The sequence below is a fragment of the Rhinolophus ferrumequinum genome, chromosome 27 (genome assembly GCF_004115265.2).
Source record: "Rhinolophus ferrumequinum isolate MPI-CBG mRhiFer1 chromosome 27, mRhiFer1_v1.p, whole genome shotgun sequence".
NCBI lineage: Eukaryota > Metazoa > Chordata > Mammalia > Chiroptera > Rhinolophidae > Rhinolophus > Rhinolophus ferrumequinum.
Window position 1 is genome coordinate 5,520,366 of NC_046310.1, and position 19,899 is coordinate 5,540,264.

The following is a 19,899-nucleotide window of genomic DNA, read 5'->3' on the forward strand; positions in this document are numbered from 1 at the left end:
TCTATTTTTTCTACAAAAGTGTTCCTTATTCTTAGACCAATAGCCCATATTAATTTTTAGTCTAACACGTTCCTTCATTAATCCTACTTATTTGCCTCATTTCCTTGCACGTATAGAGACTCTAAAGAAGATTAAAAAATAGAGGTCCTGAGACCTGATTTTAAAAAAAAGAAATGTGTAGGAGAAGGGTGCTTAGAACTTAAGTGAATTTCTGAGGATCAGACATTGGCTTCGGACTCTCAGGCACGGATTCCCACGAGTCACAACTTTGATTATGTATTTCTGCTGCCTTTTGGCCCGTGTTCAGGGCTGTCAGCCCATTTTTATTTGTCTTGTTCACTTCTCCGATTGTTTAGTTTGTTTTCTATATTTGGCCACGTTCTCTCCTCCACATAGACAAGCTCCTTGAAGTGAGGCATTGACTTCATCAAGATGTCCTGGTATTGTTGGAAGGGTCTCATTGAATGTTTCCTAAGTTAAACGAAATTGAACACTTCTGAAAAGTATTACAAATGAAAGAGCTACATACTGCTGTATAGCTGTGGTCCTAGAACAATGCTGTAAAAAAAAATCAGCCCATCCTTCTTCTGATGAGCTCAGAAAGCTTGTATTGTCCGAACTCCATGTATAAAGCAATTATGCTCTTTGCAAAGAGACTGCCACAGGAAAAGAAAATACATATCAGCCAAAGGAATTTTAAAATTCGCTTTCTTAGTTGATATTTGAAATGCATCATGTTTTCTTATTCACAACCATATAAGGAATTGATTTAGCATTAAGAAGAGTGATAAAATGCCTCAAATAATACTTTCTATCCCAATATCTTTCTAAAATAAGAAAAAATGTCTGTGTCTGATTTGATAACAGGAAAGACAATCACCACTGAGAACATTTAGTTTCCAAATAATCGTTAACTGTATGGATGAAGAATATTAAAAGATTTATTAGTATAGCAGATCTATAGTTATCATATTTTACATTTCGATTAAAACATAATTTCCCAAAGCCAAATGTATGGCATCTTTAAATATACACATTCATAGACCATGCAATACACATCTAAAATTAAATATTTCTGTAAACTGGAGACACATATACTTTATTAACATAATATTATTTGAAAAATATGTGTTAAACAGTTCAGTGAGATTTGGAATAAGAACATGATCAATGGGGGAACACTTTCTGACTGTAGCAGATGCTTTCATCTCTAGGGCCTTGGGCTCCTTGCTCCTTTCCGTTCACTTATTTCTAATCTCTACCTCAGTTCTTAAAGACCCCCAAATAAAAACTGTTTACTCCTGGAATAAACCTCCTCTGGTCATCACTCCAATGACTGACTGCCCATCATTTTAGTAGCAAGTTCTCTTCCCAGGTGAGAAAATAGTCTGCTCAGTCCCAATGTGGAGCTATGTGTCATCTGGTCATGTCTCTGGGACCAGCAGACAAGTGCTCCATACAACTGGCTCACTCAGGAGTGAGCAGAAAGGTGGATCCCGTTCTCAGTTATCAAGCCAGGTTGTGTTTCACCTGGATGTTCTGTAAAGATGGACGTGCCCACCCTAAAGTTCCTGATGCTGGCTTGTAACTAGAAGTCACATAGTGCTGTCTTTGAGCTAGGGTTAGTGACCCAAGAACAAATGTCCATCCTCTCCCACCGTAAGAACCGGATCACTTCCACACTTTCCTTACACAGACAGAATCTTCATCGTTATGGGAAGTGTTGTTGAATATGTATCAAAGCATTGACGTTATTTACATCTAGAAAAAAAAAAAATCCAAACTCGATATTTGGTTAAACTGTCCCCAGTTTTGAAAAAGCTTAACCTGAACTTTACAATCTTATAAAACATTATTATTACTTCCCTACTGCCATTTAATTAAGCAATAAGTTTTTCTCATTATGAATGAATGAAGTCAAATGGAATGTTTAACAGAAACTATTGACAGATACAGTATTGTTAGAATAAAAATGTTGATTGACATCCTTAAAGTCCTTTCCCATGGCGCATTTTATTTTAAAAGATGAGCCCATTTGTTAACATAAATGTGCTATGTCTTAGAAGCAGATGTACATGCTTGCCATCACAATGAGCAAAATTAGTTGTCTTTATAACCAAATGGAGACATCTGACTTTACATCCTGGAATTCATTGTAAGTAAATGAGCGGGATCGTCTTCTCAGATTGGTTGGTCTCTGAGGTCTTCCTTCTATCAAGTCTAAATAGATGTCAGATTTCAGGAAACGTGTGTAACTGTCTTGCTCCATCAGCTGGTACACTCTGCTTTGTGCCGCATCAAAACTGTGGAGGGTGGGCTGGGTGAGGCTCTTTGTAATGACTTCCTTGGTGTGAAAATCAAGGTTTACCTGGATGATAATTTTTTTAAAAAAAAGTGTGATTATGGTCAACCTGTTGAAATAAACACCGTTGGGAAACAAACAGTACAGGACTATCCAGTGTGCAGTTGGCACAGCGCACCTGGGTGCCCGAATGCTGTTTGTGTTATGGGTCCAGGTGTCCCGGGGTTCCCTCTGGGTGGCACTCCACCCGGTTCTTCTCCCCTACGCTCCTGGGCCTTCCCACGCTCAGCTAATGTAGAACCGTGGACCATCGTCACGGTAAGAATCATAGGGATCGTTAGGTCCAACTCATTTTCAAAGTGGAAATCAAGCTTCATAGAAATTAAATAATTTTCAGTGATGGCAAACAGTGAGTTTGGGGCATATTTGGGAAATCGATGTGGGGCTTCTGTTTTATCCCAGTGCTTTTTCCTTATATTATGACGCTGCCTTATAAATAAATGTGTGCAGAAAAGGGATATCTGTTCAAGATATAAAATCCTTTAGTGCTTTATATCAAAGCACTGCTGATCTATTTGGTTCTGATGTTGTTGAGTTTGCAGGTAGGAGTCTTTCCTTTCCCCTTGTGGGTAACACCATAGGACGAGCTGCCTTTTTTGTCTGTGTATAAAGTCGGCTTTGAGGAAAATAGAATAATGCATGGTTAACACCGAACAAATCGGATCATACTAAAACGAGGAAAACAATAATCATTTCATGTGAAATGATATTCACAGTGTTTCCTCATGGACTATACTAATTTGCAGTCAATCAGAATTCTTCAACGGTGCTCAACTACCAAACACTTCAGTGAAGCAATACTATGTATGGAACATGTAATAGAAACCCTAGTTTTTCATATTTGAGGACAGTCAGGTCACATTTGCTGGTTTTATAGCCACTTGAGCAATTGTGTCGTACAATTATCTCACACTGAGTTTGCAGTGCAAGAAAAATCACAGTTGTATTTTCACTTGAACCATTGCCCAATTAGATCTCCCTCATTTCTCTATTATGGGGAAAAAAAAATTAAGTCTATATTAAGGTGGAGGAATAATCATTTTAGGGAACTAAAACTTTGTGTAGGTAGATGAGCTAACATGAAAATGATACATAATACGAATTTCTTGATTTCTCCTGCCTCTCCCACACTTACTGAAATCTTTAGTTTCTATGAGAGGTTGCTTATGCTAAAGTGATTAATATGCATGACTGACTGAATCTAAATGTTGCAAGTAATTGTGTTCACTCTTAGTCTAGAATAAAAATAACCCTGAGGTGTGACTTCAATTGTACCATTACTTCCATGTCAACTGTCTTACAATGTATTTTGTTTGTCTGTGGAAACCCGTAAACACCCATTCTGCTTCAATAAAATCTTTACCTTTCGGGTGAAATGCATGGGGGTATGCATTCGGTAAAGGCAGACTGTCTCAAACGTTTGGCAAACACTTGTAAATTTTTGCAATTCTCTTTACCTCTTGTGGAGCATCACTCTGGATAAATTTTTCATATATTGCTTTTGCTTTAAGGATAATTTGCTGAGGGTCTCTGCTTTTCTTGAAGTCTTCGCAGGCTATCCAAAATTCAATGTTTTCCTCACTGAATTCGGTTTTAAGAAATCTGGTAAAAGTCTCCAGTCCATCTACCAAGAAAAGGAGTGGTATATTTTAACTACAAAATATTAATGCTGACAAAATGTACTACTTGATACTACAGTGTAACTGGAAATATTAACAGAGCAGCTATGGCTTCTCTCTAATGGATCATAGCAGCTCCCATCTCACACAGGATACATGAGGGACCACATAGAAATTAGCTGTGATCTTCACGACTATGAAAGGGGAGTATCATCTCTGTCGAAATGAGGCTGGTATCACCCTTAGACTGAGTAAGAGGGTCCCCTACTTTGGACTTGACTTTGGGTCTCTTGCAGCCATGCCTCTATCTGGGTATGCGGGAGGAGGTTATTCTATAGTTCTCTACCTGGAGAACCCCTCATCTTCTAGGCCATATTTCTGGGACTCAGGACCCTGGAATTCCCTCCTTATAAGATCTATGTTTCCAGGGCTTGTTCAACTTATTTTCACTTATATTCATTTTCTATGTTCACTGCCCTCTACAATTATTTCTCATGGTCAGTGATTATTTCTAATATAAAAAGTTTGCTGTAGAGTGAAGAATGAAGGATAGCTCTCTATTCGTAGAATTATGACACTATCTAAAGGGTTTTGCCTTTATAACATGTTTAAAGGTTTTGAGGGATTAAGTACTATTTAATACCCCTTTCCACATGTCATATTTACAACGATGTCCAGGTGCATAGATGAGGAAACTGAATTTCACATATGCTCAGTTGCTCCAGGTCTCTCTCTTCAAACAAACAGAAACTTGTAGATGTGTATGTTTGTCAGGAGGTAGGACTTTCTCTGGTAGGCAGAGTAAAAGCCCTCCAAAGATGGTCAGGCCCTAATTCCCAGAACTTGTGACTACTCCCTTATAAGGGGGAAAGGAACTTGGCTGATGGGGTCACGGGTAAGGACCTCGAGAAGGGGAGGCATATCCTGGGCTATCCAGGTGGACCCAGCCTCATCACACGAGTCCTTGCAAGTGGGGGAGGAAGACAGAAGAGTGGGTCGGAGAGATGCAACATGAGAAGGACTGTTGCTGAGATTGAAGATGGAAGAAGACAGTCATGAGACAAAGAATGTGGTGAGTTCTAGAAGGTGGGAATGGCGCTCAAGTTTAAAAGCAGCAAGCGAATGGAGATCTTGGTCCAAAACTTCAAAGAACTCAATTCTGCCAAAAAACCCAAATAAGTATGAAAGGGATTCTCCCCTAGACCCTCTGGAAAAGACGATAGCCTGCTGACACCTTGGTTTTATTTCTGATGAGACCCATACTGCACTTCTGGCCTACAACACGGTAACATTATAAATTTGTGTTGTATTACCTCATGAAAGTTGTTATAAATTGTTACTGCAGCAACAGGAAACTAATACAATCCTCAAATTATGCTTTACATATCACCATTTATTTCTCCTGTATATAAAACTTGTCCTGTTTGTCATGAAGTATTATTATTATTATTGTTATTTATGTTGTGAGCAATCTTTTGACTATATTAGAGTACCAGGAAATTAATGTGTAGGAAATCAGTACTCAGAAATGCTGTGACAATCTACAGACATTCCCTAAGTATAAGAGGATGGGATGGCTCCCACGACCACCATGATGAAAGTCACGTCTGTCCCACTGCTCCTTCCACTGGCATTTTCACCGGAGCGAGGAGAGAGTCTGTATTTCTCTTCCTTAGTAAATTAACCCTGAGCACCAGATGTTAGTAGGGGAACGATAGTGGAGAAACCAGGAAAACAAGCAAAGGTCAGGCCCAACAAGAATTTGAGAAGGCGTCGTGAGACTGGCCTGCAATGCCAACTTGTCAGCTGTCGTTAGATGCTGGTGAGATAATTCCTGGTCAAACACGACCATCTTGGCAGGCCTTAGTACTGAGCGGGTCCTGAATGAGTCAACAGATTCTGATCTCAGAGGAGAAGCAAGAGTCATCAATGTGAGTGATATTTAACCATTCCTTTTCTTATCTCTCTACCGCAGTGTTGGATTTTCAAGATTTATTTCTTAGGCTGTGTCATGTGTTTTTCTCAGAAGGTAGTAAGGAAATATGCCTGGATCATGGTTCTTTTAAGTATTTTGATAGATTTTCCACAAATACCTGAGAATGCATATGCTTCAGAGTAAAGTTAAGGATCTATCTCTGTTTTTAATATTTTTAAACCGAATTTGCTGCCAAAGTGAACGGGGAGTCAGACACACCAGTGTTACCAGGGTTTCTTAGCACATCACCATTCATGGCATTATTGGTTTTAGTGTGTTCCTGTTTGATTTTCTTTCCCACAATTCCTTTCACCCTTTGTATCTTATTACCTGAACTTGAGAAGAGACAGTTGGAATCACTCTTATTATTTGAGATTACATTCCTTTAATTCGGCCATAGATTAGCAACAGCTTGAAAACTACTCCCTTTTCTATGATATTTCTGTGACTGGAAAGGTGGCTTTGTTGCGTAATCGCTGGTTTTCCCTTTTGTCTCTTTTTTTTCTCTTTCCTCCTCCTCCTTCTTCTATAATAATTGTGGAAGTAAACAAGAAACTACGGCAAAACAAACCTTTCAATCCCGATTTCAAAACGTGAATTTGAAATGTGGGCAATATTTAGGTCTGGGAAAGCAAAACCACAACAGAAACAGCAATTTGTAGACCAGTTGTCTTGATCCAAACTTTAGGCAATTATGCAGTCATGCCTGAACCTCTGTCCAGAACTTAAAAACAAAACAACAAAACAAAACCAAAAAACAAAAACCAAGATCCTGAGAACTTTCCTCTTGATAAATTTTTAGTGTAATAAACAAACACTGCTTAACACCCATGCTTCCTTCCTCTTTCAAGTTTTTAAAACCTTGGCCCTTTTCCTCCCCATATTAACATACACTTTTTACTGGCTTGAATTCTAAAAAACAAAATTATATTCTCTCAATTTACCTCTAATAATTATCTTCAGAACTAATACCGTTTTTGTATTTTTTAATAGAATTCTGCTCTTATTTGCTTAGCAGCTGCTCTAAAGTAGATTTCTGAAGAGAATTCCTTGACTAGATATTAGGAAACAATTGGAAGCAAGACAACAACATGATTGTGAGAACATTTTCTGGTAACCCTAATTTAAAAAAGAAAAAAAAAATGTCGTGGAAATGTGCACTCTGTTCATGTTAAAAAATATAATTTTGGGTATTATTGCTGTGTAGTCACAGGCACTTTTACTTGCACTTTTACTTGCTGGTTCCTCTGTTATTATTTAAATGGAAATTGAAACAAAGTTGACAAAATAAAATGCCTGCTATCTTACAATGGGAGAACAGTCAGTTCCAGGTTAGAACTGGTTTGGAAAGAGGAGACTAAAGTTATGTATTATTGGGTTTAGGGACAAAGTTACTTTAACCCTAGTAAAGGGGAAACTTTTAATTTATTCTATCCATATATCATGTATGTGCACAGATTGATCCGTGTTTAAATGCCAAGTTACTCCTAAATTGAGTTAATAATGATCACATGTTTAGGTGGATAGCACCATTATTTTGCCAATTAATAAATCTCAATTATAATAAAATGTTTTGTACTGAGACCTGAAAGGGATCATCCATATGCCAGACAACTGAAATCGTTCCTTACTTATTAAAAATAACTTCCTTTATCTATCTTTAAAATATGTATGCAACGCCCAGTGTGAACCTGAGGGCCGTGTTATATATGGAAAATGCAATCCTAATTACAATAGTTAAAGGTTTTGAGTGTTTGCAAGGTCTTGGCACATTGATGTGTCCCTTTTACTGAGGCGGGTCCATTTAATTTTCACTTCCGCCCCAGGGAGGAAGTTCTGTTATACCCATTTCTACAGACAAAGAAGTTGAGGTTCAGAGTTAAGTTGCCTGAAATCTTACAGTTGGGAAAAAATAGCACTGGGTTTGGAACCCGGGTTTGTTTAGGATAGAATTATAGAACTTTTACCACTAAACTACCAGAAAACGACAGCGTCCTTCCTACTGAGAAATGTGGGGATTAACAGGTAAGGGAAGCAATGCAGAGTCCAGGGGCTCAGGCTGGACCCTTGCAGGGGGAAGTACTCTGTTTGGAGCCGCACAGGAAGTTCCACTCACATGGAATTCAAAGAGACGTCTTCCAGAAAATAACAGAAACATTCTTTGGAATATAGTCCTTCACTGATTGCCCAAGTGAGGGTGTGAACTATGTACTGGCCATCATGCTCTGGAATGTCACACAATACTAGCTCTTTGTCACCATGGTTAGTCCTGAGCTTGAGACAGACATTCCAGATGAAGTCACGGCACTCATCCTGGGGACAGTGCCATGTGCTGAAAGTATTCACGATGAGTTCATGGAAGTGAGTGGAGTGTGTTGGCATAATATGGATCCAATAGGGCAGCATAGATACTGATTCAAGAAAGGAGGTAACGGTGAATGAGAAAGCGGTTCCTTTGTTTACAAGTCGCAATAAATTGCTGTTGAAAAAGTCATATGCAGTGCTGTGCAAGATTATCCCAGGACATTAGTTTTACTTCCTGTTTCTCTTACTTTGGGCAGCTGCATTGAGTCATGTCTCAAGAGAACGACTTCTCCCCCAGGGGCAGTCACTTACTACATGTAAGTTGGCCTTTAGAAGGCAGCCCTGGTGAATGCAGCTGCCAGATGGCTTGATAGAAACTGAGATTTGAAGTCACCCTGGAAGAAACTGGCACAATGCATCCTACAACTATGAAACACTTGTAGTTGGTGTGTTTCTCAATTCAAAGTCTGGTATCTGCTGGAGGAGGTTTCTGATGCCCAGAAACCAAACGAAACCGAAGTCATGCCCCTCTGAAGCTGGAACCCCAAGTACAGTAACACAGCCTGAATTCTAGGTTGCATTGTTTGCCCTGTAATCTAGGGCGTCACAGCTCTTGACCTGCTCAAGATGTTGCGGTGAATTTGACAATAATGATTTAGTGGTGCGGTGCACTTACAATTTAAGCTGGGTTTGACTTATTTTCAGTCTTTCGATAGAGTAAGGCCTAGGATGTTTGCATGGCTCAGCTTGATTCAGTAATTTAACTTTGCAGAAACCCAGACTCCGTTGTCTGGCAGAAAATTAGTAACTGAAAATCGGGAAGAGCAACTTGAAAGGGTACCCGGGGACAAGTGTGAAGAGCAGTACTCATTTCCTTCCCCAAAAGAGAAGTACACATTTCCTTTCTGCCTTTAGCAAAGCCTGTATTAAGTATTTTCCACAGTAGAATCAGTTCGTATTTTTAAATCAACGAGGTGGTGCAAGTCTTAACATATTCTACTTTTCTCTTACTTATTGTGAATTTTTCTCAGAATTAAGCTCAATGGAACCCCAACTCATGATACAGAAAGATCAAACAAATAGTCATTAATTTAAAGGTTAAAAATATTGGAATTATTTGCCATGACTCGGAAAAAGGGTGCAGGGAAATAAAACAGTGATGTCATAGTCAGATGTTCTCATGAATAGACTCCCTTCATGAAAGAAATGCCATTTTCTTTCACATCTTCAATTATCAACTATGTGAGATGGTTAGAAAAATCTCTGTCTGTAATCTAATACGCTTCCATTTTCTAGGTGTGTGCCTCTAAAATCCTGCAAACCTTCTGATAAAGTTTCCAACAATTAAATAAGTTTAAATCCTAACCTGCTATCTTTTCACTAATCTTGTTCTTCTCCCCTTGTTTCTCATTCATAGAAGCCACTGTCATCTTCCTCTTAATATGGAATAAAATCCAGGGACCTTTGGCTCTTCCTTTTCATTCATCTCCTCTTTCTTCACCATGTCACTTACAACATACGTACACATTCAGTCAGTCTCCAAGTTCATCCATTTTCTTTCCCCAACAGCCCTTACCTTGCTCTTAGCTTAGATATTTGTAACAGCCTTGTGGCTCGTCCATATTGCATGCAGAGAATCCTACCTGTCTATCCACCAGAGTTAGCTTGCTAACTCTTCCAAAGTTTGGGCCCAACTTGATTTTCCAGTGTGTTTGTTCACTACCCTTTGCCTCAGGAAAAGTGAACTGCCTGCTTTTCCAGGTTGTACCCAAATCTCTCATTTCTCGAGTCCTTTCATGCCTTTTTTTCTGCTCAGGAATTATCTTTTCTTCTGCCTGTCGAAATGTTGCACATCTATATATCTTTTAATGATGTTCTAAAGCCTACATGATATATTGCAAGTTGTATAGCTTTTTAAAAGCATTTAGCCAATTGTCTTCAAAATGCTGCATTATTCAGTAGCATTATTTTACTTTAAAGAAGTCTCACACAGAAGCATGTACACATGTATACAAACATACACATATGTGTGAGTGTAATATAAATATACATGATTTTATTGGATTTAATTGATTTGACATCTTTACATTGATAACATTTATTTTCACAAAGCCAATCCATGAGAACACTAATGACTAGATTTGATATTGATATTCTGAATGACAGATAATAGTCCAATAGTTGGTTTTTATTTAGTCATACTTTTTGTTTTTATTTAACAGCATTTAGAAATTGATTTATGTGCATGTAGTTAAATTGTAGCTTTTTATGATTCATTTTGCAATTTTGGACAAATTTGTCCATAAACAGGGATGGCAGAAATACTTTATTCTAATATCTGCATAGAAACAAATGAGGCACAGCAATTAAATTATTGAGGGGTTTCGTTGTGTTAAAATTTACTAAGTATGTTTGAGCTCATTTAAAAAAAATTAGAAGAGATTTAGATTTGCAGAAAAGTTATGAAGATAGTACAGTTTCCACATACCTCACGTCCAGTTCCCTCCCATTATTAAATGTTGATACATTATTATCATATAAAGTCCATACCTTGCTCAGATTTCCTTGGACTTTGCCTTCTGTTCTTCTTTTTTTTTTTTTAAAGAGTAAAACTACATTTTAAGAATGAAATTTGAATAAGTAGTGGAAATAGCAAAGCACTCCGTGGATTCTTTTGTTTTTCTGGAGTACAGCAAAACCTCTTCCTGTTTTAGTCTCATCTGTCTGTTGTCTGTCACCCTAAGCCACCCTTTTTCAAATTTTGTTTCTCAAGAAAGGATTATTTTTTAGTTCCCTAAATACATTGCATTGGTATGCCCCTTGCCTATGTTAGCTGTCTGCCTGGATGGTCTCGTTTTCTCCTGGGCCAGCTAGTGAACATTGATTCATCCCCTACAATCTAGAGTAAAGACCATCTCTCTGTAGCTCCATTTCTAAAGATGCTAATAACCAGTCTCCAGTGGTTTTAATATCAACCGTTTTTGTCAAGCTGAATACTCAATTTCTGTTCTATTTTGTTTCATTTATCATTTCATTTCTCATTTGACTAAACTTAATACAATTTCCATTTCCTTTGTATAGACATGATGTACAGAATTTGAGAAATACACTTAAACAAAGGGAAATGCTATACAACTTGATAGCCAGAGCAGGGTCTTTTTTGAAGTGTGTGTGTGTGTGTGTGTGTGTGCACGCGTATATGCTCATACGCATGTGTGTACACACTCAAGTATAAGACATTCCCTTATTTTTTTCCCCTAAAGTCAGCTCAGTAGAAATGAGCTGAATTTAACCCTTGTATCCGAGAGACATTTTTAGCTTACTATTTTAAGCTTCATAATTTAATATTACAATATGCTTTCCAATGAAAATAACTGGATTTTTTGAGGATTGATTAAAAGAATACTAGTCACATATTTTTTTGTGAATTCAATTTAGTTACTGCTTTGATAATGAGCACTGAAAATAACACCCAAGGGGGGTCAGTGTTGATTTTTTGTTATTCTTGTTACCCACTCTTGATTCAAATTGCTGCTATTTTATAGCGCTTTAATGTTTCCACTCGTTGAGAAAAGAGGGAGAGGAGCAGATTCATTTGTTTCTGTTTGGTTCTGATGACTTGTAATGCAGAATAATTGCAGGCTGCCAGGGGAGGGTTTTCTGTGGGACTAATTATCCTTATAAAATCTTGCTTCTCTCTGAATGGGTTGTGAGAGTATGATGTCATATTTATATGCCTATTTATTAAAGTAAGAAATAAATCCAGCTTATATATTTCTTTCCATTGAAATCTAACCCTGTAAATGATGTTTATCTAGTCAAGAGTGGACTGGAAAACAGAAAAAAGATGATTAAATTTATCATTGATTAATTACTGTTCAGAAGAACCGTAAGCTTATAGGTTGGCGTATGTCAAACCGTCATTGATTCCTTTGTCATCTCATTCAATCCTGACAGAAGTCTGTCTCCATTGGAGCTGAAGGCATTGTTATCTCCATTTGTAGTAGAGGAAACTCAAGAGTTAGAGAGATTAGGAAGCTTAACTAAGATTATACAACCATTGTGTTTTACAAGAGACCCGAAACTCAAATCTCAAAGGAACCTGGGCTAACTCTTTCCTAGCAACCGATTGGGTTATATATTGTTTGAACACTTCATATTGACCAGGTGATATGCTGGATTTGGGGATCCACAGCTGAAAAGACATCTACTTTCTTATAATACACAGTCAAATTGCAAAAATATGAACTCCACTCCCCCTTTCCTCTTGCTCTGACTGGTAAAGAAAACTGAAGGGCAGGGATGTGCCAAAAGGTTGGAAATAATAGGAGATTTTTAGAAAGCAAATTTGGGGGCATGAATTATGGAGGAAAATTTTACACCACTTGTTGTCATTAGTCTTGGGAACTGATAAATACAGAATTAGTGAGGATGGGACAAGTTTGACATATGTGTATATTAGGTGAGAATTTTAATAGTAGTTAAGTAATGATTGGATATTGGGAATGAAGAAAAGTGAGTAGTTGAAGAAAACTTTATATTTCTCTCCTTTAAAATAGGGAGTGATGGAGTATTCAGGTAAAATAAGGAGGAAGAAGGAAGCAGTTATATTTTCTCAGCATAAATGTCCTTTCTTACGATCACCCTCCATTTTCATTGATTACATCCTTGCCTAAGTTTAAGCCTTGATTTCTCTACCTGTGTTTTTCTTCTCTGAGACAATAGTACAATTCAGAGGCAGAATCTGTTTTCATTGCAAGAGGGAAAAATTTCAGGGATACTCCCCAGAAATAGGGTTCTTTTGTCAATAAATTCAAGGGGGGCATGAACTGGTCACCAAAACCTTACAGAGCGCTAATTAAGGAGCAGAAAAAATACAGCTAATGAGAACAGACAAGCATAGTTGGTGTTTCATGAAATGGAGGATAGACTTGAGGCTGAATTACAGGTACTGGCCCTTTCCTTCCAGTAAACACCTTAGGCTGTGAACCCCACTAGCAATGCTGTAAACAGTAGTTAGAGCAGTCTGGCTGACCATCTTGGAATGGTCTGGGGACTTGGCGGAAGGCTTTTGGTTTCAAAGAATGAGGTATAGAACAGGAAAACATCAGGATACAGATAAAAGCTGTGGGCTTAAGGAAGTGTGCAGCTATTTGGTAATGATTCAGTATTGCTTCTTGAGCAGACTCTACTTGATTCAGTGTGGAAGACAAAGAACCCAGTGGTTACCTTGCCCCTTGCTTGCTTAGTTCAACTTGTCAGTTTTACTACCTAAAAGAAATCATGGGCTGAATAAGGACAAAAGAAGCTCACTCACCTGCTGCCTGACATAAAGTGACCCTAAATCCTGTCCTATAACCCGTGCCTTACCCTAGTATATGGCAGTCAAATGGGGATTCAATATTTGTCCCCACCCTCTATCTCTTCTACAAAGCTCCACCTTAAAATACCCACTTGAGTCTCAACTCTTCTACAAAATTCTGCTTCAAAAATAGATGATTGATTTTAAGAGTAAAACATTTATAAAAATTCAAAAACCCAAACAAAACTATTTTCACGAAGGTTTCCTGAATGTTTATCAAAAGAATTACTTTAAGCGTTAGCTCACTTAAGAATACAAATAACATGGATAATCTGGGATTTAATAAAACCAAGGGTCTCATTCAAAAATTTTTTAAAAAGTAAAAATTTGAAACTATTAACCATAGCACAAAGAAATAATATTTCAACTGCAATATGTAATTCTTCATAAAATGAGAGTATTTCAGAGATATTTTCCATTAGTTGGCTATTCTGTTATTTAGCTATTCTGTTGATCAGAAACTCAGATTGCTGTAAATTACCAACCAGACTAAATTTTTATGACGGCCTCTGTTGTATAGTTACATGCATACTCTGTATCATTTTCCATTCAGGCTAAAGTATTTGGGGAAAATGCCACTAACCTTTATGGGAAAGCAGTTTGTCAAATGATTCAGCCCATATCACTGCTTCTTCAAGGGAGACTCTGTTCAAGAAACAAAATGTTTTACAATGCAGTGTGCAGAAAGTCTGTTTCTGAATCTGCTCTAACATATGGTATAATACTGCTCTTTCCAGTTATTTTTCACAAGGTTTCTCTTTTGATTATTATATAATGAAAGTCGTATTTACATTGGAAACTTTAAAAACATTGGTCAACATTCTTTTCAATTTTGCCTTTGATTGTTTTCTAAGGAAAAATTAATCATATGTTAGGTTAAAAACAAAGAAAAAAAATCAGGTGAATTATCTTTCTTAACTCAGCAAACAGAAGAACCTAAACTGGCAATATCTGTCAGTCAAACTTTTTTTTTTAACTGCAATTTCCTTGAAACTCTTACCACAAGACGCAGCATTTTTTTTTTTTTTAACAGACACAGGAAGCTTCTTTAATGGAGTTTTAAAGGGATAAGAAATATAAAACACTTCAAATACAACATATTTTAGCGACGTTGATAATGTAGAGTTGAATATATTTGTCTTGGGTCTTTTGTTGGTCATATTTCATATTTGGAAGGATTTGTATTATAAGTATATAAGGCTGCTCCATTTTCTCTTGGAATTAAACAAATGACTAAAAATAACAAACACCCCTTTTTGTGCTTTACTTGCTGTTATATGTAGGGCGATTTTTTTTTTAAACTACTGAGGAAAGAGAGGAATAGTCCTTCTCTGTGACAATATTGCATTGTGAAAACTCTTAATGACTATTTAATTAGTTTATAAGGAGTAAAATGTATCATTTAGAATTGTCAGGTCTATAATTTTAAAAGAGCACCTTGAAATTTTTTAAAGATTATATAATTCAAGCTATTAAAGTGGTTACATTTTATGTAATATTCCTCGTCTTTTGAAATGAGATCTCTACCTTCCTTATATGACTGTATAATTTCCAATAAAATGGAAGTCCCTAATTTCCTCTTTCTTAAATTTTTAATGATAGAATCAGCAAACATCTCCCCCCAAATAGTTAAAAGTTATTCACCTTGTTTCTTTGGCGAAGTGTCTCGGTCTACTGGAATGGCTCTCTTCATGAAACTCATGTTTCTGCAGGAGAAGACTTAGCCGATTTCTTTTTTCTTTAGCTCTGTAATGAAAAGGTATTAGCTTCAGGAAAATTTGGATGTCAGTTAGAATCTCTCCTTCTGACTGTCAAGTTTGGAATTGGTAGTCACCGAAACACCCCTTTTCATCCATCTCCTGACCCCGACACACAACAGTTTTCTTAAAGAATTTCATTTAAATACTATGTTTGTGTATATTAGAATAGCATATGTGAAATATATTTGGTTTTTCCTCAGTGACTGCAAAGTATTTACGATTAGTACTAGTTCTGTGTGGTTAACGTTGTTGCCCCTTTTTTTAAAAAATGAAAACACTTTAGACGTAATGGTTGTTTATTCCTGATAGACTTAGTTTCTCACTTGTAACAATACAATCAATATATTTTCACCAGATATTTTAAAAACATGGGCGAACACACATCCATCAACAATGGTTTTCAAAGTATAAGGCAGATTTTAAAGTTATGGTTTTTTACCTGATTTTGGCTTCTTTGCTTGTTTCTTCTTTTGCTGAACCATGTATTAACTTGAAAAAAGTTTTTTCTTTTGATTCGCACATATTTAATTGAGGAAAGAAAATCAATGATGTTTCCATCTCTGTCTAAAATGATGAGATGTCTAATTTATTACATTCTTCACTTGTTAATGCCATTCCAAAGATACACATGGTCGAAAAAAAAGTTTTATCAGCAATGCTTAACATTCGGAAAAAAAAAAGAAGTTCCAAGAGCTGTGTTTCTGCCTCTGTAGAGACAGAAAAATGTAGAAATGAGGAACTGAAGTACAACTCAGTGCTGAGCTGTTTAGGGAAATGAGACTACAAATTTGCAAAATGACTCTTGGTCTGTAAGATAAAGACTAGTATTACCACAGTGCAACTTCTCTTTCTAGCGTGTGCAACCCGACCGATGCTTTAATAGACCCAAATGACACTGTCATCTCCCACAGGAACTCTTTGAAATGTTCTGTACTATGTATAATGGGTGTTAAAATGTGGCAAAGTACTACACCTAACTTTAGAAGATATTTTCCCTTGTCCTTAAAAAAAGTATATTTACGTATTTTGATTACACTGAATTAAGTAATTTAACATGCAATTGACATATGCTATGTAATGTCAATTACATTTGCTTCACATAAATATCGAAATGGAAATATAGGTCATAGAATGTTATAGTTGAAAGGGACAGTAGAAAACATAGAATTCCATAATGTTTAAGCACAGATCCGTGGTATGATTTTAGACATTTATGAAATTTTTACCAGTCCATGATGACAATGGGAAAACAGAAAGGCGTGTAATTTGTCTTTTCATGATTAAAATCATGTTCTTTTCAATAAAATATTTAACGTAGAGGTGGCAGTGTGTGTGTTCGTTTATTTTATGTCCTTATTAAAAAAGAAATGGCAGCTCCAAGTTGGTTCAACCTCCACTTAGGTAACTGTTTCATGAAACCCAAATATCTAAGACATACTGATCTAGTCCATAACTCACATTTTGTAGAAAAAGAAACCAAAGGGTACAGGTATTTATTCTTACAAATTCCCAGAGATCAGTGGAAACGATGGTCTGGAAGCATCAGAGCCTGTGCTCCCCCATAATGACTGCTTTCACTCCTCTCATACGATACGTACTCAAAAGCCAGTTGACAAATCTGAATGTTTATTTTGTTTTCAGTCTTTTTGATGTATTGATGTCAGGGAAACAATTATCAGGGATACCAGCTAAGAGCTCAAAACATTTACACAATTGAAAATAAAGAATATTTATGTATTTATGCACACACCCTTCTGATCCTATGAATTTTATTTTGAACATATTTTTAAATTCACCTTAGCTGAAAATTGACTTAAAGCTATTATAAATGAGAGCATTTTATGGCAAGTTCAGTTGGAAACAGAGGCTACTGCTGCCGATTGCAGCTGCCCCTTGCTGTCCCCTAGTATTTATTAGCATTCCCTGTATTTATGAGATTTAATTGGAGGATAAATGAGGATACGCATGGATCTCATCCAGTTGCTGAGACTCTGTGTGAATTACTATATCCAGAGGGGTGAGCAACATAAAGTCACCGAACTATTTTTCCTAAGATTCGTAGAAATTGTGTGCAAGATGTGCTATCCACGAGCTGGTGGAACTACGGAGAGAGAGATTGTGAAAATACGGACACTAGTAGACTGCATGGAAGGTCTGTACAAAGGTCTGAAAGAGAACTGGGAGATGTGTGGATTTACACTGTGTATATGGGTGGCAAAAGCAGGAAAGGGAGGTGAGAGTAGGTGTTGTATTGTGACTTCAGTTAATAATCATTGTTTGGGGCACAGTTATCTTGTAAATATATATATTTTTTAATTAGAAGGAATAGTCTTTTAGGTTCACCCACATGTTTACCATTTCTAGCTCTCTTCATTCCTTTGAGCAGACTTGAGTTTCCATCTGGGATCATTTCTTCTTTAGCTTAAAGACTTTCAACAATTTGCCTTCACGTGGGAGGGACAATGGTGGGCATTTGGGTGCTTCCCCAAGGCTCCCTGCACAGACTACATGTGTCGTGAGATGGCCGCCTGAGACCTGGCCTTGTTCTCTTTCCCCACGTCAGTAAAATGGGACAATGACATTGTGACACAGTGTTGACATGTGACCACCTGCCTCTGCCATAGGTCCCTGCAGGCTTTGCTGGCACATCTGTGAGGGACAAGACGGGCGGCGATCCGGCAGAAAATTCAAGGCCCAGACCTGGCTGTGAGGTTTCAGGAGTCGTTTGCTGGGGTAAGACATTTATTGTTCCAGAAGATGTGTTTGATGTAAGACATAGCCTGTCCGACTGTCAGGAATGTGACAGAGCTGTGAGCCTCTGCAGGGGTTGGAAGTTTGGAGGACTCTGATTCTCCACCTGGTACAATGCGTCCCTCCCTTATATCACTTGGTAGAGAGGGCACGTGTGGGACTAGGGATCCGACACCTTTGAGAAGGTGAGATGCCGGTGAAGCAGATTACAGCTCGGGCCTGTCCCAGGCAGGGCCACCATTTCAGTCAGACGTGTCTGTGACCCTGGAAGCTATGAGTTGGGCACAGTGGCAGAGACAACAGAAGGAGAGTGGTCCTAGGATTTTGGTCCCAGCTCTGGAAGGGGTCAGAAACCCCATGTACCCTCATAGAGTGACAGGTGGCAGCAGTGTCCCCAGAGTGCCTCCAGGTGCAGCCTCTCCAAAGGTCAGGACCACAGCAGCCAGTGGACTGGTGATAACCTTGGGCCCTGGCTGTTAACCCTTTGCACGGACAGTGAGCTGTTCCAAAGTGATTTCTCCAATGGCTTGGCCAGTGGGGAGCTGAGGAGTAGATGCTCCATGAATAGGGTCTTATGGGGTCAGGATATGTGGAAAGACCTTTCTCCCCAGTGGGAGAGAGGAGGGAACCTTGTAGGCACCAGTGAAGTCACAGCAGAGAGGGATATGAGGAGCATTTTCCAAGCCCAAGGCTCTCAGCCCCTTGCAGATAACCCTTGGGAAGGCCTGACAGTTATAAAACCATATTTCAGTTTTAACTCTGCCAGTAATATGGGGACCGTGAGCATGTCATTTAATTTTTCTTATTCTTGATTCTCAACTGTGGGTGGAAATTCATCCATGTTTTTGATTCTGTGAATTTACAAAATTAAGGTTTTTCAATCCCTTTGGATATGTTGAATGAAGTTTTGTATTTGGCAGTGACATAAAAAATTAAAATCTATTGCCATATAAAAGGAAAGTGGAAATAGTTTGGGTCAGTATGCAAAGCTTGAAGTTCTCCTTTTGGCAAATGCTGGCATGTGGTACTCTCACTGGTCTATAGACAGCATTTCCCAGGCATGAATTCCCAGGCATGTAAGTCGTGATCTGACCAGTGTTGACTTGATGATGAAGAAAAACATACTGACCTACCTAAACTAGTTCAGGTAATGTTGTTGAACAATATCATCGCTACTCTTTTCTTTGTCATTGTTGGTCAAATTAAATCTTCCTATGGAATGCACATTTTCTATAATACATTCTTTAGTATTTACATGCTTAGAGTCAAAGAGGAAAATTACTACAGAACCAATGATTTGTTTCCACTGCTCTTTTCTTTGATTCATTCAGGCTTTCTTAATCATTTTTATAAGAGGCTTTACTGCTTTCAGTCTGATATTCTGACGCGAGTAATTTGTACTTTTCGTGGTCCCATGAAGGTTTAGCTGGTCTGAAGTCCATGCCTATTTTCCCTCAGGTCGATATTTATAGTGTTCGCTTCTCTTTGCTCATCTTCCTTCAGTAAAACTATACACACCCCTCAGGAAAGTCCATTTATCCAATAAGTGTTCCCTTATCAACTGATTATATGAAACACACTCCCTACTTATATATGCACCATTATCTCTGTACTTTTTACCCCTTGAATTCCTAACCCCCTGGATGATCTGTTTCTCAGCAGGGCACCACCACGTTACCTCCCAGCCATGGCTTGATCAGCCTGGGAGATCAGACCCGAGTCTCTAGGATGGTTGGAAAAGGAAAACAGGGACTCTGTTTAGCATA

General features: G+C 37.9%; 1 protein-coding gene across 1 annotated transcript; it reads right to left on the bottom strand.

Moving 5' to 3' along the window:
* Positions 1 to 919: 919 nt before the first annotated feature.
* Positions 920 to 16,163, bottom strand: RGS18 (regulator of G protein signaling 18). Its single transcript, XM_033099824.1, has 5 exons — positions 15,822 to 16,163; positions 15,267 to 15,368; positions 14,206 to 14,267; positions 3,820 to 3,986; positions 920 to 2,368 (listed from the first exon to the last, which is right to left on the bottom strand). The coding sequence occupies exons 1-5, from the start codon at positions 15,938 to 15,940 to the stop codon at positions 2,111 to 2,113; spliced, it is 708 nt and encodes a 235-aa protein (XP_032955715.1). The 5' UTR covers positions 15,941 to 16,163; the 3' UTR covers positions 920 to 2,110.
* Between the last annotated feature and the right edge of the window lie 3,736 nt (positions 16,164 to 19,899).

Excerpts from the sequence above, each read along its gene's own strand:
- RGS18 (XM_033099824.1), bottom strand. The coding sequence starts at position 15,940 with ATGGAAACATCATTGATTTTCTTTCCTCAATTAAATATGTGCGAATCA. Across the intron at positions 15,369-15,821 it reads AGCAAAGAAGCCAAAATCAG|AGCTAAAGAAAAAAGAAATC; the intron begins GTAAAAAACCAT and ends TTTTCATTACAG. Across the intron at positions 3,987-14,205 it reads CAAACTGCTTTCCCATAAAG|ATGGACTGGAGACTTTTACC; the intron begins GTTAGTGGCATT and ends TTTTCTTGGTAG.